At 37.4% G+C, this 27,338-nt stretch overlaps 1 protein-coding gene across 4 annotated transcripts in view; it reads left to right on the top strand.

The window, feature by feature from the left end:
* The window catches only part of MON2 (MON2 regulator of endosome-to-Golgi trafficking), a 130,982-nt gene that overhangs the window by 36,747 nt on the left and 66,897 nt on the right, over positions 1–27,338 (top strand). For all 4 annotated transcript variants that reach the window (XM_002752681.7, XM_002752680.6, XM_054238325.2 and 1 more), the window contains 4 exons: positions 4,839–5,033; positions 22,629–22,753; positions 23,212–23,348; positions 24,085–24,238. In XM_002752681.7, coding sequence (XP_002752727.1) covers positions 4,839–5,033; positions 22,629–22,753; positions 23,212–23,348; positions 24,085–24,238 — 611 coding nt within the window. The remainder of the gene's footprint in view (positions 1–4,838; positions 5,034–22,628; positions 22,754–23,211; positions 23,349–24,084; positions 24,239–27,338) is intronic.

Here is a 27,338-nt window from a genome sequence, read left to right as displayed (position 1 = left end):
ATGGTCTTTTAAAATAAGTCAGGTTTTTTCAGTCTCTTGCAAATTGCTTCAGTTGATGTCCTCCTTATCAGACTAAAGGATGAAGTGTCCTTATGTTCTCTGGGACTTTTCATGATTTAGTCCCCAATATTCCTTGATCTTGTTTCTTTCCTCTCTTCTCTTTGCCCTCACCCTTTGGCCACACTGTCCTTCTTGTTGTTTCTTAAGTGCCTCAAGCAGACTCCTGCCCCAGGGCCTTGGTACTTAACGTTTGCTGGGCCTGGAATGTTTTTTCCTCATATGGCTTGCTATATTACTTTTTTGAGGACTTTGCTCAGTGGTCAATTTATCAGACACATCTTCCCCAACCACATTGTGTAAAATGGCAACCTTTTTCCTACCAGCACCATCATCTATTATCTTTCTTATCCTGCTTTATTTTTCTTTGTAGCATTTATCACTTCCTGCCCCTCTCTCTCTCTCTCTCTCTCTCTCTCTCACACACACACACACACACACACACACATACACATACACACACACGTAATATATATTATTACATACTGTGTGTTATTTTACTTTCTCTCTTTCCCTACAAGAAGATAAACTCTGTGAGGCAAGGACTTAGTATATTGTTGTATAGATGCCTTAGTAATAGTGCCTGGCATATGGCAGATGTTTGGTAATTATTTGAATAAATGAATTGGTTAATAAATTAAATTAAAAATTCTTATGTTTGGGTTGTATTTTCTGACTTTATCAGAAAAGATTTGAAACTGTTTTTACAGACTTATTGTACTTCATTATTCCTACTTTACTTTATTCTTCCTGCTATAAAGCATGGAGGGGAAGCGTTCTTCTGTGTGAGATCCTAGAATTTCACCCTGCATAATTTTCTTCCAGAGATAAATATTTGTTTGTTTTTTTAACTCATCATTCACATATGCAATCAAAATTTACCAGTCACTGATGTTTTATGCCAAGTAGACAGAAGTTAAATAAGAATGATAGAATCCTTGCCCTGTGGCACTTACAATTCTTATGGGGAGACAGGTTTTAACTGAATTGATAAGATGTGATGAGTGCTGTGAAGGAAAAGTATTAAAAGTGTTATGGAAATAAACAACAGGGGGACCAGACCTGGTGAAGAGTTGGTGATAAATCAAGGATTTAAAACTTAAGCTTGTAAATGGAAAATGACAGGTAGTTAGGAGATATGGTGAGAATAGGAAAATAATACTCCACACAGAAGGAATTTGAAGAGCAGCGACCCTGAGAAAGGATGTCTTCTTTTCTAGGAAAATAAGCTTTAAGGGGAATGAAGCCTTGCCTTTGCCACGATGAAGTGTTGTAGTGGAAGATGAAAAAGGCAGTCTCAAAGATGACTTCTGGCTTTCTGGCTTGAACAGTGAACTTTTTGCTAAGATGGAGTACTTCATGGGCAGAATTTTTGTTACAGAGGATACATTATTTAGTTTCATATGTACTAATTTCAGGGCATCTGTGAGACATGCAAAATGTTAGTTGGACTTAGCATCTCAAGATTTGGGGCTGAAATTATAAATTTAAATGTTCCTGGCTAATTGAAGATATGGGAGTGAATGAGATTGTCTTTGGTGAGAACCTAGAGTACAAAGCTAGGGCATGGTACTCTGGACTCTGAGGAACCTCAGCATTAAATGGTTGAGGATGAGCACATACAAGAGACTGAGAACACAAGGCCAGAAGGCAGGAACAAATCTAAGAGAGTCTGACATAATAAAAGATAAAACAAAGAAGGTTTCAAGGTGAAGCAAGTAATCAGTTGTATCAGGTGGTTTACAGAGATCTGGTAGGCCAGCTGCAGTGGCTCATGCCTGTAATCTTAGCACTCTGGGAGGCTGAGGTGGGCAGAGCTTGAGCTCAGGAGTTCAAGACCAGCCTTGGCAGCATGGTGAGATCTCATCTCTATTAAAAATTAAAAAAAAAAAAAACATCAGCTGGGCCTGGTGGCACATGCCTGTAGTCTCAGCTACTTGGGAGGCTGAGAGGTTGGAGGATTGCTTGATCTGAGGAAGTCGAGGCTACAGTGAGCCATGATCATACCACTGCGTTCCAGCCTCAGTGACAGAGCAAGACCCTGTTTCAAAAACAGAACAAGACAAAACAAAAACAAAGAGATCTAGTAAGATGTAGACTGGAAAGTGTTTGCTTCAGCCTCAGAGATCATGATGAGGGTAATGAGAAGAGGAGAAGTAAAGTTGGGGTGGTTGGTGGTAGTGATTGAGGAAACCCAACTGTAGTGAGTTAAGTAGTGAGAAGGAAACAGTGAATTGATAAAACTTTTTTTTAAATTTTGAGACGGAGTGTTGCTCTGTCACCCAGGCTAGAGTGCCGTGGCATGATCTCAGCTTACTGCAACCTCAGCCTTCCAGGGTCAAGCAATTCTCCTGCCTCAGCCTCCCGAGTACCTGGGATTAGAGGTGCCCGCCACCACATCTGGCTAATTTTTTGTATTTTTAGTAGAGATGGGGTTTTACCATTTTGGCCAGGCTGGTCTTAAACTCCAGATTTCGTGATCCACTCGCCTCTGCCTCCCAAAGTGCTGGGCTACAGGCATGAGCCACTGCACCTGGCCAGATAAAACTTTAAAAAATTGCTGGTATGTTTATATATTAACTAATATACAAAATAATTATTTTTGTAAAATATGAAAGGGGACTTCCTTTTCATTTTGGCCGTCAAAGAAACTAACTGTAGAGGTGAGAGTATAATTTGAAATCATTTAGCTCTTAAGATCTCATTTTGGGGGAAAGAATGAAAAAGTATATTAAGATATTTATAAAACTCTGGAAGAGTATACATATAGAAGTTAACCAGTAGCCCACTTATCTCCAGGAGGTAAGATTAGGCAAGACTTTTATCTTTTTATTTATCTGTTTTCAGATTTTCTTTCTTGAATGACTTTTCTTTCTGATTTTTTTTTTAAAGATATATTTAGGCTGGGCACAGTAGCTCACACCTGTAATTCCAGCACTTTGGGAGGCTGAGATGGGCAGATTACCTGAGGTCAGGAGTTCGAGACCAGCCTGGCTGACATGATGAAAGCCTGTCTCTATTAAAAATACAAAAATTAACCAGCATGATGATGCACACCTCTAATTTCAGCTGCTTGGGAGGCTGAGGCAGGAGAATTGTTTGAACCCATGAGGCGGAGGTTGTAATAAGCCAAGATTGCGCCGCTACACTGCAGCCTGGGCAACAAAGTGTGACTCTGTCTCAAAGGGCAAATAAATAAATAAATAAATAATTTAGAAAAAATTTGTGATTGTGACCAAACAATCTGCTCGATGCTTTATTTTCCTTCCCTGTAAAGTTAAAAAATTAGGTCAAATGGTTTTATGATCTTCTTTTTGTTCATAACTTCAATGAAATTTGGATGACCACAACAAAATAAAATATACTGAGGCTTGTCATTAAATACAGAGTAGGCCTTACATTGTCAGTGAAGTGGGATTACTCTTGGCTAATAAAAGCAGGGAATTAACAAGTTAAGGAGTGCTTTCTTTGTAATATATTGTAACTATAAGTAAAATTTAAGAATTATTTGCAAGATTCCCTTTCCTGACTTGTAAAATAGTTATGCTTGTCATTGCATGTTTTATCAGCTCATCATATTCTGTTCAAGCAGTCCAAGCAGAACAAAATTTTAAGTTAATTATTAAATCTCTGCATGAATAAAATTGCTCTTTGCAAAATTAAATCAATGAATTCTATAACTTATACTTTATTAGTAAATTTTTTCTCCTCAGCTTACTTATTATAAATTTTTTATTTGCTTGAATTTGTATAGCCTGTTTTCTTTTTCTTTTCTTCTTCTTCTTTTTTTTTTTTGTGAAATAGGCTCTCACTCCATTGCCCAGGTTGGAGTACAGTGGTGTGATCACGGCTCACTGCAGCCTCAGCCTCCCTGGGCTCAAGTGATCCTCCCACCGCAGCCACCCAAGCAGCTAGGACTATAGGCAGTGCCACCATGTCCAGCTAATTTGTTGTTGTTGTTGTTGTTGTGACAGGATCTCCCTGTGTTGCTCAGGCTGGTCTTGAACTCCTGGTGCCAGCAATCCTCCCACCTCAGCCTTCGAAAGTGCCGAGATTCCAGGCCTGGGCCACCATGCCTGGCTCTGTTTTCTTTCCTCTGTTGTTTATGTTTTTAATTACCAGTGTCCAACTAAATTAAGTTTCCAGTAATCACCGATTACTGGATGATTCTATTATCATTAAATTCTATTATCATTAAATGTTCCTTTTGAAGTTATATTCTTTTAAAAAATTCTTGAAATACTGATGATGATGATTATTATTATTATTATTATTATTATTTTGAGATAGCATCTTGCTCTGTTACCCAAACTGGAAGGCAGTGGCATGATCATGGCTTACTGCAGCCTTGACCTCCTGGGTTCAAGTGATCCTTCCACCTCAGCCTCACAAATAGCTGGGACTACTGGTGTGTGCCACCACACCCAGCTAATTTTTAAAATTTTTTTGTAGTTATATAGACACGGGGTCTCACTTTGTTGCTGAGGCTCATTTTGAACTCCCAGGCTCAAGCTGTCCTACCACCTTGGGCTCCCAAAATGCTAAGATAACAGGCATGAGCCACCATGATGGGTTCTGATGACCATTCTGATCTTAGACTCTTTAAGTGCAAAGGGAATTTCAAAGTTGTGTGTAAACTATAAAATAATAAAATATATGAACTTCTGTAAAGCTAAATTATTAATAGTGGTAATTAGGAAGTTTTATTTCCTAGTGAGATTGTGTTTTAGAAGTATTAAGTATTAAGTTAATTTTTTTCTTTCTTTTTTCCTTGCAAATAGCATCAAGAATTTAGTTTCCTCCTCAAAGAAAGGGTATGTCCCCTTGTGATAAAGCTCTTTTCTCCAAATATAAAGTTCAGACAAGGTTCCAGCACCTCATCTTCTCCAGCACCAGTTGAAAAACCGTATTTTCCTATCTGCATGCGTTTGCTGAGAGTAGTATCTGTTCTGATTAAGCAGTTTTACAGTCTTTTGGTAAGTGCTAATTTCCTTATGTGTTTGTGTATATAGTAGCATGTTGTGCCCTTTTTAAAAAGTGGTCTGTTACTGTGCATTTAGTTTTTCAATTCAGTTCAACAGAATTTTTTTTTGAGTACCTAAATGAATTCCAGGTACTCATCTAAAGGTTCATTCTGTCCTTGCTTGAATCTTGCTTATGTTTATGTAGTATTCATAATGTGTGAAGCAGAGTCATAGCCTGTCATCTGAAGGCAGCATAGGAATTGTGGTTTAGGAACTCAGCTTCTTAACTAATTATCTATATCTCATTTGAAGGATTATTAACATGATAGTCCCTTCAGTTTATGTTGCTTTCGTTTATACTGTTTCGTATGTCCTAACAGATTAAACCAAAGACATTAAAGATTTGGTCAAATCTAGGATTAGAAACCAATTCTTTTGACTTACAGTCCAATATTGTATCTATTTTGCATAAGTTAATGAATGCCTATTATGTTGTGATATTCCTGATAATTCTGTTTCTGTAATGCTTTAGTTTTAAACATTCACATACTGTTTCTCAGAAAAAATAATGCACTTTGTTTTTTAAAATTTTGTGTTAAGTCAAATTCAGCATTGTGTAATTTTTTCACATTTATACTCTTATTTTATTTATTATTATTTTTTGAGATGGAGTCTTGCTTTGTCACCCAGGCTGGAGTGCAGTGGCACAATCTCAGCTCACTGTACCCTCCACCCTCCGGGTTCAAGTAATTCTCCTGTCTCAGCCTCCCGAGTAGCTAGGACTACAGGCGCATAATTTTTGTATTTTTAGTAGAGACAGTGTTTCACCATATTGGTCAGGCTGGTCTCGAACTCGTGACCTCAGGTGATCCTTCCACCTTGGCCTTCCAAAGTGCTGGGATTAGAAGCATGAGCCACTGTGCCCGACCCTATATTCTTATTTTTAATTAAGAAAAATAGACAATACAATAATAGTAGGAGACTTTAATACTCCACTTCCAATAAAGGTAGAACAACCAGACATAAGAGTCATAAGGAAACAAAAGACTTGAACAACACTGTAGAGCAGTTGGACCTAACAGACATATCAGAACACTCCACCTAACATCAGCAGAATACACATTCTTTTCAAGTGCACGTAGATTACTCTCAAAGATAGAGCACATGTTAGAACATAAAACAATTCTCAACAAATTTAAGAAGATTGTAATCATACCAAGTATTTTCTCTGACAATAGTGGAATGCAACCAGAAATCAATGGTGGAAGCAAAATGAGAAAAGTCACAAATATATGGAAATTAAACAATACACTAGTTAGGAAAAGGAAGGAAATAATAAAGAATACCATATAAATAAACAAAATGGAGAATAGAAAAGCAATAGAGAGAATGAAAATAAGAGTTTTTTTTTGAAAAGATTAAGAAAATTAAACTGTTAGCTAGACCAAAAGAGAATACTCAACTAAAATCAGAAATGAAAGTGGAGACATTATAACTGATGCCACAGAAATAAGAAAACAAAAAGAATCATAAAAGACTACTGGGAAGAATTATATGCCAACAAATAGAATAACCTAGAAGACATGAATAAATTCCTGGAAACATACAATCTACTTGTTGGGAATAAAAGCTTGGAGTTGCAAAGATAAAAAGAGTACTCAAAGGATTTTTTAGTAAGGCAAATATGCTTCTGCAGAAGAGTGCTGCTTTCAGGGCTAAGACACTGAAAAAAGAAGGGAAGAGGTTTTTACTTTTAATGTAGTTTGCCCTTGTTACTGGGTATGATGAGTTTATTTTCTCAGTAGTTAGGAGTACCAGGTAGGGTTTTTTTCCAAGCTAGTTTGAGTTTTTCTTTTTTTTCCCCCTTTGATGGGGACGTGATTTTTTAGGTTGATGTTGATGTTAGGAATTCCAGGGGTGGTGCCTGTGCTTGGAGACCTTTGGTTTTAAGGGAAGAGAAAGAAGAAGATAGACCAAGTATATAATTTTTGAGTAACCGATCCTTTGTTTTAAATGTAGGAATGTCAGTATTGGAATATAAATAAGGTAATCCATGTAGCATTTTATAAGGGGATAAGTTGATATCTTTTTGAGGCATGGTTCTGATTTTTATCAAGGCAATGGGGAGACATTTAGTCTAGGGAATCGAGTCTCTAAGACTAATTTGTTTAGGTGATTTTCAGAGTTTGGTTTATTTTTTTTATACTTCCTGAGGAAGGTGGATGTCAAGGGATATGATATTTCCATTTTATGTCTAGCACTTGGGCTTTTTAAGGACATGCAGTGAAATAGATTTCATTGTATGAATTAATGTTTTTTATTAGTCTGAACTTGGGTATGATGTTTTTAATTAATGTTTTAACTACATTACTGGTAGTTGAATTTGAGAAGGAGATAGCCTCTACCAAGAGGGGAGAGTGGTCTACTATTTACGAGTATCTCAGGAAACTAATTGGGGCATTTTAGTGTAGTTAATTTGAATATTTGGGAATGGTTTTAGTCATGGATCCCTTCCCGTCAAGGGTGATTTTTTTCTTTTAGAGTTTGTTTACTAGTTTTTTTACATATTAAGTAACTATCTGTAACTTGTTTGGCTAGGGTATAAAGTTTTATACACCAATAGACTTTGAGAACTGTATTACACATAGCTTGGGGTCCCCAGTGGGTTTCCTGATGTAGTTGAGACAAGACCTCCCTCATGAGAAGTTTAGATAAACATTTTTCTTTGGTAACATCCCTTTTTCTTTTGGGTTTTTTTTTTTTTTTTTTTGACTCCTATGAATTTTTTATTTTCTGCAGAAGAGCAATTGAGGATTGTAGTAAGGGGAGGAAGATGAGGGGTTAGGTGAAAAACAGGCATTTCAGAGGAAACGGCAATTTGTTTGGCTGTTTGATCTGTTAAGTTATTCCCTCAGCTTTTAAAAGAAAGATTTTGTAATAAAAGATTTAGCAGTCTTTTTTAATCTTATGAATACATTTACTAAATTGCTGTAATATGGTCAAATTTTTAACACATTTTATTGTTTCTTGTTAAACTCATTATTCACAGGTATTGCAAACCAAGGCAAATAAGCCCACCTTCTTTTGAGTTTTGTATAACTTATGATATGCCCTTAAGTTGAGTTTTTCTTATTTTCTTTCACACTTGTGAAATGTCTGGCACAAGCAGACATTTTACTTGAAGACAAAACTGCTTTTTTTCTCTGTTTTTTTTTAAGCTCATAATGTACAGTGAAAAACTAATATAAAGCATTTTAGTTCTTAACATTAAACCATATAAGCCTAAGTGCTTATAGTTTGTTTTCTAAGGAAGTTATGGTTTAGTGTAAATTTTGAAATACTCCAAATATACATTTTATGTAGATTTGTGTCATTGTTAAAATTTTAATTTTTTAATGTAAGGTTTATTAAAGAAACACTGGTAGAATTCTAGTATTTATAAAATTCTAAGTTTTGGTGAATACTGTAAATATTACAGTTAGTATTAGAAAGTCATGATGAATTTAGAATTAAGAGAAAACCCATTTTATAAATATTTTGTTTGATTAAAAATACTAGGCTTGTACGTTTTAAATAATTTAAGAAAATGTCTTTAAAAAAAAGGACTGTGGGAGGCCGGATGTGGTGGCTTACACCTGTAATCACAGCACTTTGGGAGGCCGAGGCAGGTGGACCATGAGGTTAGGAGTTGAAGACCAGCCTGGCCAAGATGGTGAAACCCCATCTCTACTGAAAATACAAAAAAATCAGCCAGGTGTGGTGACGGGCACCTGTAATCCCAACTACTTGGGAGGCAGAGGCGAGAGAATTGCTTGAACCTGGGAGGTGGAGGTTGCAGTGAACTGAAATCGCACCACTGCTCTCCAGCCTGGGTGACAAAGTGAGACTGTCTCAAATTTTAAAAAAGACTAATTTAACAGTAATCTGTATATCTTTAGTTGATAGTTAAAAAAAGAAAACAAAAACAATGAAAACTTTGCAACTGGTATGAAATAACCCTATGATGTCTCTATTACAGGAAAACAAAACTGGACACATTTATAAATTAACAGTTTCTGCACCAATTAATGAGTTTTTTTCTACACCAAAGTCTTTTTTTGTTTGCTACCAGACCGGGCTTTGTCCCTTGTTCTCTGGATGCCAGGCGGTGTCTGGTGTGTCTTTATGCTCTTGCTGTCTTCTGCTCTCTGCATGCCAGAGCCACATTTGTAAGCATTCTTAGCAACTTTTACCTGAGTGACACTGGAAACTGTGGTTGCCCTCCTCTGGGGTGGGAGTTTCCTAGCAGAGGAGTGGTTCCCTTCACACTCTTTGTGAAGCTCTGACAGGCTCTGCAGCGCAGGCAGACTGTCTTGGCTTGAGGGGGAGGGAAGTTAGAGTCAGGGGTGTTAGGCGGGGGAAGGTGGTCTGGGGGTCCCATGTATTGGTGGATTGTTCGGGGTTAGGGACTTTATTCATCTTAAATGAGTGGGCTTTTGGCTTACTTCCTGCAGTCGTTAGAGGGTAAAGGAGGACAGACCCTTGCCACCGACACAGGACATAATCTATTTTCTCCTGGGAGACAGGACTCTTGTCATTAACATATTTTATTTAAAGCCGACAAATCCAACCCTCATTTGACCCCAAACTTTGGCCAGAAAACTGAGGGTTTGAGGATTAGTTTTTGAGTCCAAATGAAATATTTTACTTGTGTGTGTGCGCGTGTATTTAGTTATCTCACTACCCTTCTAATATATTAAGATGAGACCTAGGGGACTATTGGGGCAATATTATTGCTCTTAGTTTTATCCTTCCCATTCCTTGCCTTACTTGTTCCCATCCTGAGTGCTGGTCAGGCTCAACTCCTCATGTTAGAGATTTCTTTCCTTCCCCTTTCCTAAAGGCTCAACTCCCCTTACTGGAGACTTTTTGCTTTTCCTATTTTGGAGGTTTGGTATGAGGCTGAATTCTTTGTATTAAGAGATTTCTTGCCCTCAGATTGTGTGTCTCACTCACACACTGTCAACCTCCAAGATACCCTGACCACCAAGAAAATATTTTGTTGCCTCTGCGACGTTTTCTACCTTGGTCTGTGCACAGAGTTGCCTAGTCACTGCAGTATGTAAGGATCCTTTCCACCCATGTTGCTGAGAGTCTGGGTTTATTCATCACTCCAGGTGGAACCTGATCTCCTGTTGGTGAGACCACTGCAATGAGGCAGCACACGTCTTCTCCCAAGAGGTGATTGCTGGCCCCTCCCAAAGGAGAATAGGAATCCTGGGCGAGCTCCCAAATTGTTGGGATTAAAAGCTCAGAATCACAAAGAAAATGAGCACTCCAGTAAAGGATTTTTTAGTAAGGCAAATTTACTTCTGCAGAAGGGTACTGCTCATGGGGCTGATTGCCATGAGAGCACACTGAACAAAGAAGGGAAGAGGTTTTTATTTCTAATGCAGTTTGTCCTTGCTACTGTGGTCTGTCTCCACTGGCTGGAGTTGGACCACACAATTTAAACTGAACCCGACTGGCTAACTTCAAGAGCACACGAGTGTGCAGGATGAGGATGGAAGGGCAGTTTTGGCGGGAAGACGTGTTGTGGTGGGAAGAGCAGTTGTGGCAGGAGGGGCACTTTACAGAGTGAATAATAGATGTGGGCTCTGTAGATTAGGACCAGCAGGAAAGTTGTTTACTGAAACTAGGGCAGGGAGGCAGAAAGGATAAGGAAGTCTGGTCTTGGAAGTGGGGAACAAAGAACAAGAGAACCAAATAAACTAAACCCTTTGAAGAGGAACTTCTTTTTGTGTCTAACACTACTTAAACTTAATCACAAGAAAAAAAATTAAACAGACCTATAACTAGTATGGAGATTGAATTAATACTCAAAAACCTTTCAACAAAGAAAAGACCAAGAACAGATGGCTTCATGGGAAAATTCTACCAAACATTGAAAGAACAATTAGCAAATTCGCAAGAATTGAAAAGGAGAGAACATTTCCAAACTCGTTTTATAAGGCCAGCATTAATACCAAAGCCAGACAAAGATATTGCCAGGAAAGAAAACAGATTAAGATCCCTAATAAATACTAGTAAAAGAATTTTTGGAGAGAGATCCAAGATGGCTGATGACTAGCAGCTCAGGACTGTAGCTCCCAGTGAAAGCGCAGAGAACGAGAGGATTCTACACTTTCAGACAAATTTTTGTTGCTCACAGACCAGGAGATTCCCAGTGGAGGAGCCCCACGGGTTTCCAGCGCAAGTCTTGTGGCCGGCGTGGCAGTTCTTGGTGCAGAGTGAACGGGACTGGGTCCCCTTTTGGTCAACATTTGGAGCTCTGGGAAGGCAGAGTTGCCTATTGAGCTGATTGAAAAAGGGACTTAAGAAGGAAGCCAGACCGGAGATTCCCGGGCAGAACAGCACCATCAATCTTAATGCCGCTGTTTTAGCAGGCGCAGTGGGTTGCTCAGATTCTGGTGCTGGGAATCAACAAATTGGACGTCCATCCACTCAGAGACCTAATTTGAAAGTTGGTAATTACAAAGACAACAGGTGGATAAATTTACAATGATGGGAGGAAACCAGTGTAAAAAGGCTGAGAATACCCAAGATCAGAATGCCTCTCCCTCTACAGGGGATCACAGTTCCTCATCAACAAGGGAACAAGGCCTGATGGAGAACGTGTGCATTCCAATAACAGAATTAGGCTTCAGAAGGTGGATAATAAGAAACTTCTGATAGTTAAAAGAATATTTCTAGCCCAATGTAAAGAAACTAAGAACCTTGAAAAAAGGTTTGATGAAATCCTAACGAGAATAGACAATTTAGAGAGGAATATAAGTAAATTAATGGAACTCAAGAATACGAGAACTCCATGAAGTATGCACAGGTTTTAACAGTTGAATTGATCAAGCAGAAGAAAGGATATCAGAGGTCGAAGACCAACTTAAATGTAATGAGAAGACAAGACTAGAGAAGAAAGAGTAAAAAAGAATGAGCAAAGTCTCCAAGAAATATGGGACTATGTGAAAAGACCTAATTTACGTTTGATAGGTGTATGTGAATGTCATGAAAAGAATGAATCCAAGCTGGAAAATATTCTTCAGGATATTATTCAGGAAAACTTTCCTCAACTGGTAAGGCAGGACAATACTCAACTCCAGGTAATACAGAGAACACCACAAAGATATTCCTCAAGTAGAGCAACCCCAAGACATATAATTGTTAGATTCACCAGGGTTGAAATAAAGGAGAAAATTCTAAGGGCAGCTAGAGAAAAAGGTCAGGTTACCCAGAAAGGGAAGCCTATCAGACAGCAGATCTCTCAGCTGAAACCCTGCAAACTAGAAGAGAGTGGAGTCAATATTCAATATCCTCAAAGAAAAGAATTTTCAACCGAGAATCTCATATCCAGCCAAATTAAGCTTCATAAATGAAGAAAAAATAAAATTTTTCACAAACAAGCAAGCACTCGGAGATTTCATCACCACCAGGCCTGCTTTACTTCTGAAAGAAGCACTATATACAGAAAGGAACAACCAGTATCAGTCATCCCAAAAACTTACCAAAAGGTAAAGAGTATCTCCATAATGAAGAATCTATATCAACTAATGGGCAAAATAGCCAGCTAGCATTAAAAGACAATATTAAACTCACAAATATCAATATTAATCCTAAATTTAAATGGATTAAATGCCCCAATCAAAGACACAGACAGGCAAATTGAATAAAAAGTCACAACCTATCAGTACACTATATCCAGATCCATCTCATAAGCAAGGACACACAGGACTCAAAACAAACATTGGTGGAAAACTTACCAATCAATTGGCGAGCAAAAAAAAAAAAAAAACCAGGAGTTGTAACTTTAATCTCTGACAAAATAGACTCTTAATAGTAACAAAGACTACAAGAAACAAAGAAGGACATTACGTAATGGTAACAAAGAAGGACATTACGTAATGGTAAAAGGATCAATGCAACAACAGGAATCAATGATCATAAATATATATGCACCCAATATAGGAACACCCAGATCCATAAGAAGTTCTTAATGACTTATAAAGAGACTTGGACTCCTGCACAATAAGAGCGGGAGACTCTGGCACCACATTGTTAATATTCGATGGATCAACAAGATAGAAAATTAACAGGGACATCTATGATTTGAACTCTGGCCTGGAACACGTAAACTCAGTGTTTATAGAATATTTATAGAATTCTTCACCTCAGGTCCACAGAACATACATTTTTCTCAGTATCACATTACACCTATTTTGAAAATGACCACATAATTGGAAGTAAATCACTCTTCAGCATTTGCATAGCATTTCACAGACTTAAATTAAATATTGGTTGGCTGTTTGTTGTTTTCTTCCCTTATTCCTTCCTGTCTCCACTGTTAAGCACAATTATCGGCATAAAAGAGGTTTTTAGTACCTATTTTTAGATTGCATTCCAGCCTGGGCAATAGAGCAACACTCCTGTTCTCTCTCCCCCTTTCTCTTTCTCTTTCTTTAAAAAAAAAAATTCAAGGAAGTACAAGGAAACTGAATTCAACAGCATATTAAAAGGATTCTACACCATGACCAAGTGGGATCTATCCCTGGAAAGCAAGGATGTTTCAACATACAAAAATCAGTCAGTATAATACACTACATTAAAAGAATGAAAGATGAAGACCACATGATCATCTCAATTGATGCAGAAAAAGCATTTGGCAAAATTTATCATCCTTTCATCATAAAAACACTCAACAAACTAGGAATAGAACTAAACTGTCTTAACCCAATAAATGCCATTTATGAAGAGACAATAATATCACACTCAATGGTGAAAACCTGAAAGCTTTCCCTCTAAGATCAGGAACAAGGTAAAATTGCCTAGTCTTGCCACTTCTATTCAACATGGTACTGGAACTCCTAGCCAGTATAATTAGGAATGAAAAAGAAATAAAAGGTATCCAAATTGGAAAGGAAGAAGTAAAATTATCTCTGTTTGCAAATGTAATGTTATATGTAGAAAACCCTAAATATTCCACACTAGAAAAGCTGTTAGAACTAAGAACTAATAAACATAGCAAAATTTGCAAGATAAAAATCAACACACAGAAATCAGTTATGTCTCTATATGCTAACAGTGCACAATTCCAGAAAGAAATTAAGAAAACAATTTCATTGTAAATTATCAAAAACTATGAAGTACTTAGGCATAAACTTAACCAAGAAGGCCAAAGACCTATACATTGAAAACTATAAAACATTATTGAAAGAAATTAAAGACACAAAGAAATGGAAAGACATCCAGTGTTAGTTATTAAAAGACTTAAAATTGTTAAAATATTTATACAATTCAAAGAGGTCTATCAATTAAACACAGTTCCTATCAAAATTCCAACAGCACTTTTTGCAGAAGTAGAAGAAACCATCCTAAAACTCATATCGAATCTCAAGGGACCACAAATTGCCAAAATTATCTTGAGATAAAAGAACAGAATTGGAAGCCTCACACTCCCTGATTTCAGAACATATTAGAAAACTACAGTAATCGGAATAGCATAAAGTGGTACTGGCATAAAGACACACACAAAGACCCATGGAACAGAATAGAGAGCCCAAAAATAAACTCACACATATATGGTCAAGTGATCTTTGAAAAGGGTGTCAAGACTACTCAGTGGAGAAAGGATAGTCTCTTTAACCATTGTGCTGGGAAAACTGGATATCCACATGCAAAAGAATGAGGTTGGACCCTTATGCCATGTACAAAAAATAATTCAAAATGGATTCATGACCTAAATATAAGACCTAAAACTAAAAAATTTCTAAAAGAAAACATAGGGGAAAATCTTTATGATGTTGGATTTCACAGTGATTTCTTGAATATGATACTAAAAGCACAGGCAACAAAAGCAACAATAGACAAATGGAACTACATTAGACTTAAAAACTGCTGCACCTCAAAGAAAACAGTCAACAGAATTGTGTTAGTTTTCACACTGCTGATAAAGACATACCCGAGACTGGGCAATTCACAAAAGAGAGAGGTTTTTTGGACTTACAGTTCCATGTGGCTGAGGAGGCCTCACAATCATGGCAGAAAGTGAAAGGCACATCTCACGTGGTGGCAGACAAGAGAAGAGAGCTTATGCAGGGAAATCCCAACCCCCCGCCCCTTTTTTTCTAGACAGAGTCTCACTCTGTCACTCAGGCTGGAGTGCGGTGGCCTGATCTTGGCTCACTGCAACCTCTGCCTCCTATATTCAAGCGATTCTCCTGCCTCCTGAGTAGCTGGGACGTACCACCATGCCTGGCTAATTTTTTGTATTTTTAGTAGAGCTGGGTTTTCACCTTGTTAGCCAGGATGGTCTCAATCTCCTGACCTCATGATCCACCCGCCTCGGCCTCCCAAAGTTTTGGGATTACAGGCATGAACCACCACACCTGACCAAAACCCCACTTTAAAACCATCAGATCTCATGAGACTTTTCACTCTCATGAGAACAGCATGGGAAATACCTGCCTCCCTTGATTCATTACCTCCCACCAGGTCGTTCCCACAACATACGGGAATTCAAGATGAGATTTGGGTGGGGACACAGCCAAATCATATCATTCCATCCCTGGCCTCTCAAGTCACATGTCCTCGTATTTCAAAACCAATCATGCCTTCTCAGCAGTCCTCAAAGTCTTATATTATTTCAGCATTTACTCAGAAGTGCACAGTCCAGGGTCTCATCTGAGACAAGGCAAGTCTCTTCTGTCTACGAGCCTGTAAAATCAAAAGCAAGTTAGTTACTTCCTATATGCAGTGGAGGTACAAGCATTGGGTAAATACAGCCATTCCAAATGGGCGAAAGTGGCCAAAACAAAGGGGCTGCAGGCCCCATGTAAGTCCGAGATCCAGCAGGGCAGTCAAATCTTAATGCTCCAAAATGATCTCCTTCGTCTCCATGTCTGACATCCAAATCATGTTGATGTAAGAAGTGGGTTCTCATGGTCATGGGCAGCTCCACCCCTGTGGCTTTGCAGGATACAGCCTCCCTTCTAGCTTCTTTCATGGCCTGCTGTTGAATATCTGTGACTCCTCCAGGCACATGGTTCAAGCTGTTGGTGAATCTGTCATTCTGGGTTCTGGACCCTGGGCCTCTTCCCACAGTTCGACTAGGTGGTACTCCAGTAGGAACTCTGTGTGAGAGCTCTCACCCCACATTTCCCTTCTGCATTTCCCTAGCAGAGGTTCTCCGTGAGGGTCCTGTCCCTACAGCAAACTTTTGCCTAGGCATACAGGTGTTTCCATACATATTCTGAAATTTATGCAGAGGTTTCCAAACCTCAGTTCTTGACTTCAGTGCACTCACAGGCTCAACACTACATGGATGCTGCCAAGGCTTGAGGCTTGCACCCTCCAAAGCCATGGCCCGAGTTCTACATTGGCCCCTTTCAGGCACAGCTAGAGTGGCTGGGATGCAGGGCACCAAGTCCCTAGGCTGCACATAGCACAGGGACCTTGGGCCATGCCCACAGAACCACCTTTTCCTCCTAAGCCTCTGGACCTGTGATGGGTGGGGCTACCTCAGAGGTCTCTGACACACCCTGGAGACATTTTCCCTGTCTTGGTGATTAACATTCAGCTCCTCGTTACTTAGGCAAATTTCTGCACCCAGCTTGAATTTCTCCTCAGAAAACGGATTTACTTTTCTTTTCTGGGGCAGGGGGTGGAATCTCACTCTGTCTCCCAGGCTGAGTGCAGTGACATGATCTTGGCTCACTATAACTTCTGCCTCCTAGGTTCAAATGATTCTTCCACCTCAGCCTCCTGAGTAGCTAGGACTACAGTTGTGTGCCGCCGGGCCATATTCATAATAAAAAGGCAGCACTGGGAATGGGAGAAAATATTCACAAATTGCATATCTGAAAAGGGATTAAGTGGTCACTGTTAAAAACAAAGCAGAACACCAGAAAGTAAGAAGTGTTGGCAAGGATGTGGAGAAAATTGGAACCCTTGTGCAGTGTTGGTGAGAATATAAAATGGTGCAGCCTCAATGGAAAGCAGTATGGAAGTTCCTTAGAAAACTGAAAATAGAATTACCATATGACCTGGCAATATTATGTCTGGTATAAATTCAAAAGAATTGAAAGTGTGATTTGAAAGAAATATTTGTACACCCATGTTCATTGTCACATTTTTGTAATAGCCGAGGTGGAGGCAGTTCCAGTGTCCAGTATCAGATGAGCAAATCAAGACTAGTCTTCAACACATGAATTTTGGGGATATAAAAACATTTAGACCATAGCATTGTTTTACATACATTAATGGATTTCAACTTTACTGTAAGCCTATGAAGCAGGTGTTCATATTTCTGTTTTACAGCTGAGAAAATGAGGACCAGGATGCTTATATAATTTACCTGAAATTATGCAGTTTATAAGCTGAAAAACTGGGGTGTTAACTAATTTTTTAGGCTCTAAAACACATACTTTTACCTCCACTGCACTTTACTACTTCACTGTTTTCTTAGTTCTCTTTGTTTTTCTCTCTCCAAGGCTGACAGTGGCAAGTTTCTTGTACTGCTTCTGTGCCATTCTCCATATTTTGACCTTTGTCCCTTTAATTGGCGGGGGTAAAACATTGGTTCCCAATAAGGAACTCTAGGACTGTGTTTGCGAAGTTGAGATTTTCAGATGCATATAAGAAAGTAATTCCTCAGTATTATAATTGGCTACGTTGGCACATGTTTATTAGTTTAGAAAAATTCAGGGATTCTACAGTGTCTTCAAGGGCAAAAGTAAGGCCTGGTAGTTGTAGGGTAAGCTATATATGGTTGATGTGAGATGCCTCTCTCTTACTTCTCTGTATTTTCTTTATTTAAACTTGAAATAGTACATCTCCTAGATGACATACTAGAGGAATAATTCTTTTACTTTTTAGTCTCAAGACGGCTTTATACTCTTTCATTTTTTTTTTTTTTGCAAGAGGAAATGGTCATTTAATAAATAACCATGTGGGAGAGGGGGTGCTACCATTCAGAACACGCTGGCAGGTAACAGAACGTTCCAGAGCAGAAAGGTGCTGGGGATGCCCTGGCTGTCTGCCATCTCTGGCAGCACACCACTGTTCCAATCACTCAGCCCCTTGTGTTCCTGTTGGTCCCTGAAATCACCTCAGCTGGTGATACTGGGGGTGGGCGGTGGGAGGGGAATGCTGGGAGGGAGTGACACTTGGGGATCCAAGACAGAGAGACCAGGGCCCAAAATAAATAAATCATGTTGAATGCCCTGTGAAAATGGTGACCCCTTTATATTAAAAAAATAGGAGCTTTCATGTATTTGATCCATCATTATTTACTTTATGAAGAATTAAAGCTGAAATGATACTAAACCTATACATGTTAATGTATTTATATGAAAAATAATTATGTTTTAAAGAAAAAAATACTACATTTTCCAAATGTAAATGTTTGAATGTAATAGCAGACAGCTGAATTCTCATATCTTTTGTCTTCATTCTGTTGTGATATGTTTTTGGCTTGACTCATATGATGAAAATCTGGCTTCATAAAGACATGTAGTTGGAAGGCAGAATTATATGAATGGCCTTTTAGGTAATAATGGTGGATATTCTTCTTTGATACTGTAACAAACAGGACCAATGACACTTTCTTATAGGACTAGGATCTGAAACATTTTTATACTGTGTTACAGTAAAATTCATTTCATTCATCTTAACTTCAAATGGATCTTTTAATCCATGCATGATTTTGTAACATGTATTTTAGTTTTTTGTATTTTGTAACGTGTATTTTAGTTGTGTAGATATTCTAAATGTTATCATTTTGTGCAGTACCAAATATTACATTTGTTAATATCACCACCATTTATTAGAAGAGGGTAGGTACAAGTTTTTAACAATTCTGATTTTTGCTTGAAAGCTTAAATTTTATTATTGGCAACAAATTGTCAGTTGTTTAAAATGACAGACTTATTTTGTTCATTTTTGAGAAACTGTACAATATATACAAGTATAAATAATAATGATTTACTGTTTGCTTTTTCAGTTAAAATGTTATTCCACAGGGTAAAAAGACTAGCTCACTGCACAGCTGTGATTTTCTTCCAACAATGATGGTACTTTGATACACAGCAAAAATGCTTCATGTGTATTTCCTGTTTTGTCACACAGAAGATTAAAAAGACATGTACTTTAGGGGTCAGATTTAACAAAATCAATCTGTATTTTATTTTAATTTTAGTTTTGATTATTGTTCTTTTTTTTTAAATTAATATATATTTTTTAAGACAGAATTTTGTTCTCATTGCCCAGGCTGGAGTGCAGTGGCACAGTCTCAGCTCACTGCAACCCCTGCCTTCCAGGTTCAACTGATTCTCCTGCCTCAGTCTCCTGAGTAACTGGGATTACAGGTGCCTGCCATGCCCAGCTTATTTTTAAAATATTTTTAGTAGAGACGGGGTTTCACCATGTTGGCCAGGCTGGTTTGAACTCCTGACCTCAAGTGAGCCACTGTGCCTGGCCCATTTATTATGGTTCTTAAGTGAAACTAATTTTTTTTAACAGTCCTATGTGGGAGTGAAGAATACAGTGACAGTAGTACAGTTTGGGGTTACTGCCTTGATTTCTGCCAAGGCACCAGCTGTTTTGCCCACATTTGCTTTTCTATCATCAGTACAAATGTCAGTGCATTGAACATGGCAAATAATATATTATTATGAAAATAAGTTTGAACTTGCAGACCACCTGAAATTGTCTCAGGGACCCCTAAGGGGTGCAGAGACTGTACTTTGAGAATGACTGCTCTAGAATTATGTGCTTCCCAGTATTCACCAGATTATCTCACTCTATCAGGTAGCTCAAGGGTGAAGATAATCTTCAAAGGTTAGTTAATACATCTAGAGTGACTAGAGGAAATTAGAATTTCTCATTAATTTAGTAGAGATATATTAGCTACTATACTGTATTCTTTTCCTTTCTGTCATCCAAAGTAGGTGCTTTTCTGCTCTTGGAATCACTTAGGATATGTGCCCAGATAACTTTCCTTAAGCAAGTACGCTTAAGGAATTTATGAAACTTAATTATAAGAGGCTAGTGGCTAAGTGTTGTGGCTCACACCTGTAATTCCAGCACTTTGGGAAGCTGAGGCGGGTGATCATTTGAAGTCAGGAGTTTGAGACTATCCTGACCAACATGGCGAAACCCCAGCTCTACTAAAAATACAAAAATTAGCCAGTCATGGTGGCACACACTTGTAATCCCAGCTTCTCAGGAGGCAGAGGGATGAGAATCACTTAAACCCAGGAGGTGTAAGTTGCAGTGAGCCAATATTGAGCCACTGTACTGCAGCCTGGGCGACAGGGTGAAATTCTGTCTCAAAAAAAGAGGCTAGCATATCTCTTTTCTGCCCTTGACTTAAACCAGTTTTAAAAAGGAATGAATGAGGCTAAATTGTCTTGTCCAAACTAATTTTATACTTCTTCACAGACAGAAGATCTTATCACTAACAAATCCATTAGCTCCAAGGTTGTTAACTCTGAAAAGCTCCTGAAAAAATGGACTTCTGCATAAATGTACTACCAGATTTTCTTCATTGTCTCCCAAGCCAGCACTGATGTACAGGATTCTTTATTAGACTCTATGTGATATTGAGATTAGAATGTCTACCTTAGTAACTTTGATTTATCTTAAGCCGTCAGATATCTCTTGACATCTAGATGATAATCTAGTACCAAAACTAGTTCAAAAACATTAATTACCCTTCATGTTGGTATAGTGGAGTTCATGAAGTATATGGGTCACAAAAGTGGGATTTACACCATAAATGCTAATCAGAAAACCTGTTTCCTTATGAGTGCAGCCTCTTGGGGGAAAGACTTAACAGATTGACTGTAGGTTTTGTCCATTGAGGCCCTTGAACACTCAACACTAGTTCTCTGCTCAAACTTTCACACTTGACAAGAAGAAACAAAAGGAGAACAAGGTTCCAGACTTCAGGAAAGAGGCTCAAATCACAACATTTTAGTGGCTCCAGCATAATTTGATAAATGATTGGTTTGTATTATAATCATTGTGTCATAGAGAAAAAAATGATATACTTTTCAAGGCAAGTTTTATAAAAGTATTATTCCTTTGGCTGGGATATACTTGATGCTTCTGAGATCCTTTATATTCTTGCCTAAAAGCTTAGCTGATGAACCTTAAATTCGTCCACCACATTTACATGCCACTCACACTCTAAAGCTGATGTTGCATTTGTTGAAGGACTTACTAATATTAAAACCCTCCAGTAGAAAGAGCTGTTGTCCAATGAGTCACTAGCATGGTTCTTTCTTTTTCAGTTCTTTCTCCAAAGAGCGGTCGCTTTGTTTAGAAAAAAATAATGCTCTCTTCATTTGCATGACACTTTATCATGTTTAGATGGTGTTTTTTCATACATTTTTCTCATTTGATTTCCGGGAAGATGTAGATATTTTCACCCTTTATTTATAAAAAAGGCAACCACACTTGTCCTCATCTGCAAGGTTGCTGGATAAAGAAGCTGAGCCACCTTAGTTCTGATCTGGTTCTTTTAAACTAAGCTTTATTTGTTTAGGGCAATGCTAAACTTCTTCATATACTTCCCAATCATTAGCAATCTAAGTGATAATATTTTTAGTTATTCCTCCTGTGTCATTATGATTATGTCCTGCTTTTAAGCATCCAGTTAAAGATACTGAAAGACCTTAGAAAATACTAACAGCTAAGACTTTGTGCTAAAATCCTGAGGGCTACTATATTTCCCCATATTTCGTGTCCCACATTATGGTTCACTCATTTTGAGATACCCCAGCTAAAACATCAGTACCTTGCTGCACCTGGTAGCAGAAATCAGTTTGGCCTAGTAATCACTATTCAGCTTAATTTTTACCTCCCAGAGGTCCTGCTGTATCATCAATAAGTAACAAAAACAATCCATTTGCCTTTGAATAAACTGGTTAGCTTTTGTTTGTTCATTCATTCAGCTATCAGACATATAATGAATAATGCTTTGAGCGTGCCTTGAACATTATTTATTTTTAAAGAGCCTGCTGAGAAAATGGTCTGTATTAAAAACAACAGTAATGATAAGTAATACTTAATTAGCAGTACAGGCCCTGTTCTAAGTTACATCTGTCAACTGCTGTAGCTTCCTCATTTTTCTACTACAAAATTTGTGCTAAGCACCCTTTGACTTGCCTCTTTGTTTCCTTAGCAACAAAAGAAAGTATGGAAAAACTGCTCTGAAGAGTAGAACATGCATCCTGTCAGCAGTTTATATGGTACATGCTATCTGGCAGTTTTTAGAAATGGAGATGGCATGATGATATTCTCTGCTTTCTAAAGAGCATGGATAAAGGATTAACCGTATTAGCAGATTACTAGTATTTTTAGGAATATATTTAGAGAAATACTGTGATTATTTTTACTGTTAACATTTCCATATACAACTACTTTTCCTTTTTCTGTTTCTCCATTCCTCATTAAGAATTTGATTTCTAAGAGATTTTATTGGTTTGTCCATAGCACTAAGTTAAGAAAAAGAACACAGTCTATAATTCTTGTATTTGATTCAAAGAAATAATATTAAAAATCATATCTTTTTAGGTAACTGAATGTGAAATATTTCTGTCACTTCTGGTGAAATTTCTGGATGCAGATAAACCACAGTGGCTACGAGCTGTTGCAGTGGAATCAATACACAGATTTTGTGTGCAGCCTCAACTATTAAGGTAAAACCTCTGCAATAGTTTGTTAAATAGAAAACTGAATGTTTATTGACTGGTAAACTAACCTATAATAGGTTAATAAACTAGTGGGAACATTTTTGGTATTTATTCCCAATATTAGTGATTTCTAAACAAAGAAAATAGGATCTATAAGGAGAATAGTATCTATAAGGAGGGGTAGGGGGTATAGATGTGGAAAAGAACTGTGAGGTAGAGATGTGGTGAGTGGTAGACATCAGTCTGAATTTACCAATTTAATATAGCCAAAATAATTTGTAGAATCATAACCTCAATCTGAACCTTTGTCCTAAATTCGTAAAATCACTCAGGTATAATGAAAAGTTTTTGAGTATAGCATGGTAACTCTTACAGTAATATCACTTGTTATGAAAAGGTTTAAAATTTTTTAATTTTAATACCTTCCAATGTTTTTCCAAGAAACATTTCAAATTATTTTACAGATCATTCTGTCAGTCCTATGATATGAAACAGCATTCTACCAAGGTTTTTCGTGATATTGTAAATGCACTGGGATCTTTTATACAGTCCTTGTTTCTTGTCCCCGCTGCTGGAAATCCTGCCACAAGCAACCAAGCTGGTAAAAACATATTCATAATTCTGTTTCATATTTTCTGCCATAAGTTGCAGTATTGACTGTTCTGAGAGGATAGTATATAGAAATCCGGTGATAGAGAGATTGGGTTACCTAAATATATTGATAGTAAATAATTACGCTTAAAGAATAATCTGATCTCACTGAAGTAGTGTGTTTCTTTCTTTCCAGAATAGGTTTTCTTCTCTGACATAGTTTCAGTTTATCTAATTACAGAAGAACAAAAGTTGAGATGCTAATCTTCATTTTTAAAAGAATCTTTATTTTATGACTCCCTCCCTTTAAAGAGTCTAAATGGTTACCACCTTAGGAAGCCTTAGTCTCTCCCTAAAGGGGTTAACATGGTTGAAGTTTGTTTGGGAATTTGTATGCTTTGTTGTTTCCTTTTACCTTCTTTTCTTCCACTTTTTACTGAGTGATGGTTTTTTTATACTTTATTCCCATTTCTGATAAAAAGTGGTCTAATGAAAGGTATGCTAAACATGTATCAGTATTTTTACTTCCTCTAGTAGCTTTTATTTTAAAAAGGGAAATGGTATTTTAGGGAAATAGGAAGACTCTCTAATAGACAAAATAGTACTGATTTCATTTATTTCTGTATTGCCCATTCTGATAGTATAGACTTTTTTTTTTTGAAGATTGGCCAGGTGTTTGAATATTACTGCTTTGTAGTCAAGTAGTAAATTAGTGTCTTTCCTTTTTTTCTCTTCTTCTCTAACAGGAAACAATAATTTAGGTGGCTCAGTCTCAGCACCAGCTAACTCAGGAATGGTGGGGATTGGTGGAGGTGTTACTTTGCTACCAGCATTTGAATATAGAGGAACCTGGATACCTATTCTGACAATCACAGTTCAAGGCAGTGCTAAAGCCACCTAGTAAGTAGTAGTAGCATTATTTTATAAGGAATGATATTGTTGGGGGTGATATTTAACCTAAAATGCTTCTCTCTGTGTAATATTTTAAATTTTAGACTCAGTATTTCTGATGCATTTTAGAGCTCATTTTCTTTTGTTGTATTTTGGAAATTGTATCTAGGACTGGATTTTATTTGTTTTCTTTTGTGCTGTTTGCAGACTAACAGCATTATAAACCAAAATGTGATTTCTTTTTGTATGGACCTATTAGCTCTCCTATACAGCTTTTTGGTTTAAGTATATGAATTAGTTTCAGACCACTTGGGCTTAGGTCTTCTCTTATTAGCTGAGTTACTTACAAAAAATTAATCTTTTTTTTTTCTTTTTACCTCATTTTTCGCATCTATACAATAGAAGTAGTGATATATCTCATTTTCAGAATTCTGTGTGTAAGAAAAGTTATTTTAAGTGCTTAACTAATCATACTAACACATGGAAATTTTAGTTTTTAATTAATTAAAAGTGCTTAATGAATTCTATATCTGTTATTTTTAAATTGTTTTTCATTATCCATTTCAATTTGACAAGTGCATACTCAGTGATGTATTACTGATTTTTTAAAAGTTTTAATGAAATACAGTACTTACAGAAATAAGGCAGTCAATACTATATATATTTAACCTTGCTGCAGTTACTGTGAGGCAGTCACAGATACATTTTGAGTAATTGATATGTATAATTAAATGTGGTGGCTCATGCCTATAATCCCAGCACTTTGGGAGGTCAAGGCGGCCATATCACCTGTGGTGGGGAGTTAGAGACCAGCCTTACCAACATGGAGAAGCCCTGTCCCTACTAACAATACAAAAAATTAGCCAGGCATGGTGGCACATACCTTTAATCCCAGCTACTCAGAAGGCTGATACAGGAGAATCACTTGAACCCGGGAGGTGGAGGTTGTGGTGAGCCAGATTGCACTATTGCACTCCAGCCTGGGTGACAAGAGCAAAACTCTGTCTCAAAAAAAACAAAACAAAACAAAAAAACATCCTTAGCCACATACAGTGACTCATCCTTGTAATCCCAGCACTTTGGGAGGCTGATATGGGCAGATCACTTGAGGTCAGGAGTTTAAGACCAGCCTGGCCATCATGGTAAAATCCCATCTCTACTAAAAATACAAAAATTAGCTGGGTTGGTGTTGTGCATCTCTAATCCCAGCTACTTGGGAGGCTGAGGCATGAGAATTGCTTGAACCTGGGAGGCAGAGGTTACAGTGAGCTGATATCATGCCACTGCACTCCAGCCTGGGTGACAGAGCGAGATTCTGTCTAAAAATAAAATAATCTTTATGACATAAATCAAGACTTAATGTGAAACAGACTCAGGAGGCTCAGGCAGGAGAATCACTTTAGCTCAGGAGTTGGAGTACAGCCTGGGTAACCACGAAAACCTATCTCTTAAAAAAAAATAGAAGTGAAACAGAATCTTTGACTAGTTTAAACCATAAATTTCTATGGTATGTCAGTCTGCATTGTATCATCCTAGTGATATTTTACCTTGCAGCTTTATTTCGCCTAAAATTATAAAAGTATAGAGTTACAGAAGACTAAAATGTTTTAATTAAAATTCATTGTTATTTTTAGTCATTTATATTAAAACTACTTAGTATTTTACAGACTTTGCCTTGGGACAAAAGGTAATGACTCAAGTACACTAGATAATTACATTGTAAAAGAATCAGATACCTAGCACGAAAGGAGACATTAATTATCTAGTTCACCTTCCCATCTCATTTTATAACCTAAACAAAAACCAACACAGGATGTTACATACACATTTTCGGTGCCGCAAAGAAAAGTCAGCACTGGGACAAAGGTTCTCTCTCTAAGGAAATCTTTACTTTCTCTGGAAAGGGTACACTCGTCATCAGTCTTGCCACGAGAGTGCAACAAACAAAGGAAAAGCAGACATATTTATCCCTTACGCATTTGGGGTCATCCTTATTTCTGTGTCTGATCTCCGTTGGTTGGAGCCAGACCTCACAATCTAAAACTGAACCCAGTTAGCTAATAACTTAAAACTTTCTTGAATAAGTAAAGGCAGTGGCGAACAAAAGTAAAACAGGAAGTCCAAATAAGGAAGGGACAGAAAGTTGCTTGTAAAAGAACTTAGAAAAGTAATAACATAAATATCTTGGATAAAGTATAGGGACATAGAATGTACTACATGTCTGTGAGCATGTCTAACACAAATATCTTGGTTAAAGTACAAGGAGGTAGAATGTACTAGGTGCCTGCGAGCATGTCTGATAGCTACATTGGATAGGGCTTAACAAAGAGTTATTAGCAAAAAGCAAGAAGGCTTTAGTCTTTAAAACAAACTGTTATTTCTAATACTTAGGATTTATTTTTTAACAAGAAAGGAAACTTTGAAGAGGAACTTTTCTACTTCCTACACAGGAGAAAATTCTTGCCTTCATAGAGCTTACACTTTAGTGAGTGAGATAGTAAATAAATAAAGACACAAGTAAATATATAGTATAACCTTGGGTAATGGTTAATTTGAAGAAAAAGTAAGTTAAGGGGATAGAGAATGACCAATGTGAAGATGGGGACAGAAAGGGTCTCCCTGAGGAGATAATACTGAGCAGACATGTAAAGGGAAGGAGTGAAGATGTCTGCTTGAGGAAGGAAAAAAAAAAAGAAACAAGCCACAACATAATAAATACTTGACTGGATTGTAGAACTGTTTTTTAAAATTTATTAGTAAAAGCCAGCAAACAAATTGTTTATTGATGCTGGATTTTAACTAGATCTGCTATTAAATACTGTCATTTTTGAATATGGCAGTTGATTTCACTTGATCTTAATTTTCTCTCTTTAAGACAAGATTAGGACTGAATCTCTAAAGGAACATATGCTTAGTTTTTTTTGATTTTCTTTTTTTAGTGCTATACATACTGAAATTGCTTAATTCTGAAATAATAAACAGCCAGAAAATATTGGGTGTTATTTTGTACGTGGGTTAGTATGTTCACATTGGAGCTTAACTGTTAAATTGGCATCTTTTTATTCATTCATTGTGAGGTTCAATATGAAATGATTTCACTATTTTCTTT

The sequence above is a fragment of the Callithrix jacchus genome, chromosome 9 (assembly GCF_049354715.1).
Source record: "Callithrix jacchus isolate 240 chromosome 9, calJac240_pri, whole genome shotgun sequence".
In the NCBI taxonomy this organism is placed as follows: Eukaryota; Metazoa; Chordata; class Mammalia; order Primates; family Cebidae; genus Callithrix; species Callithrix jacchus.
This window is presented reverse-complemented; position numbering and strand designations above follow the sequence as displayed.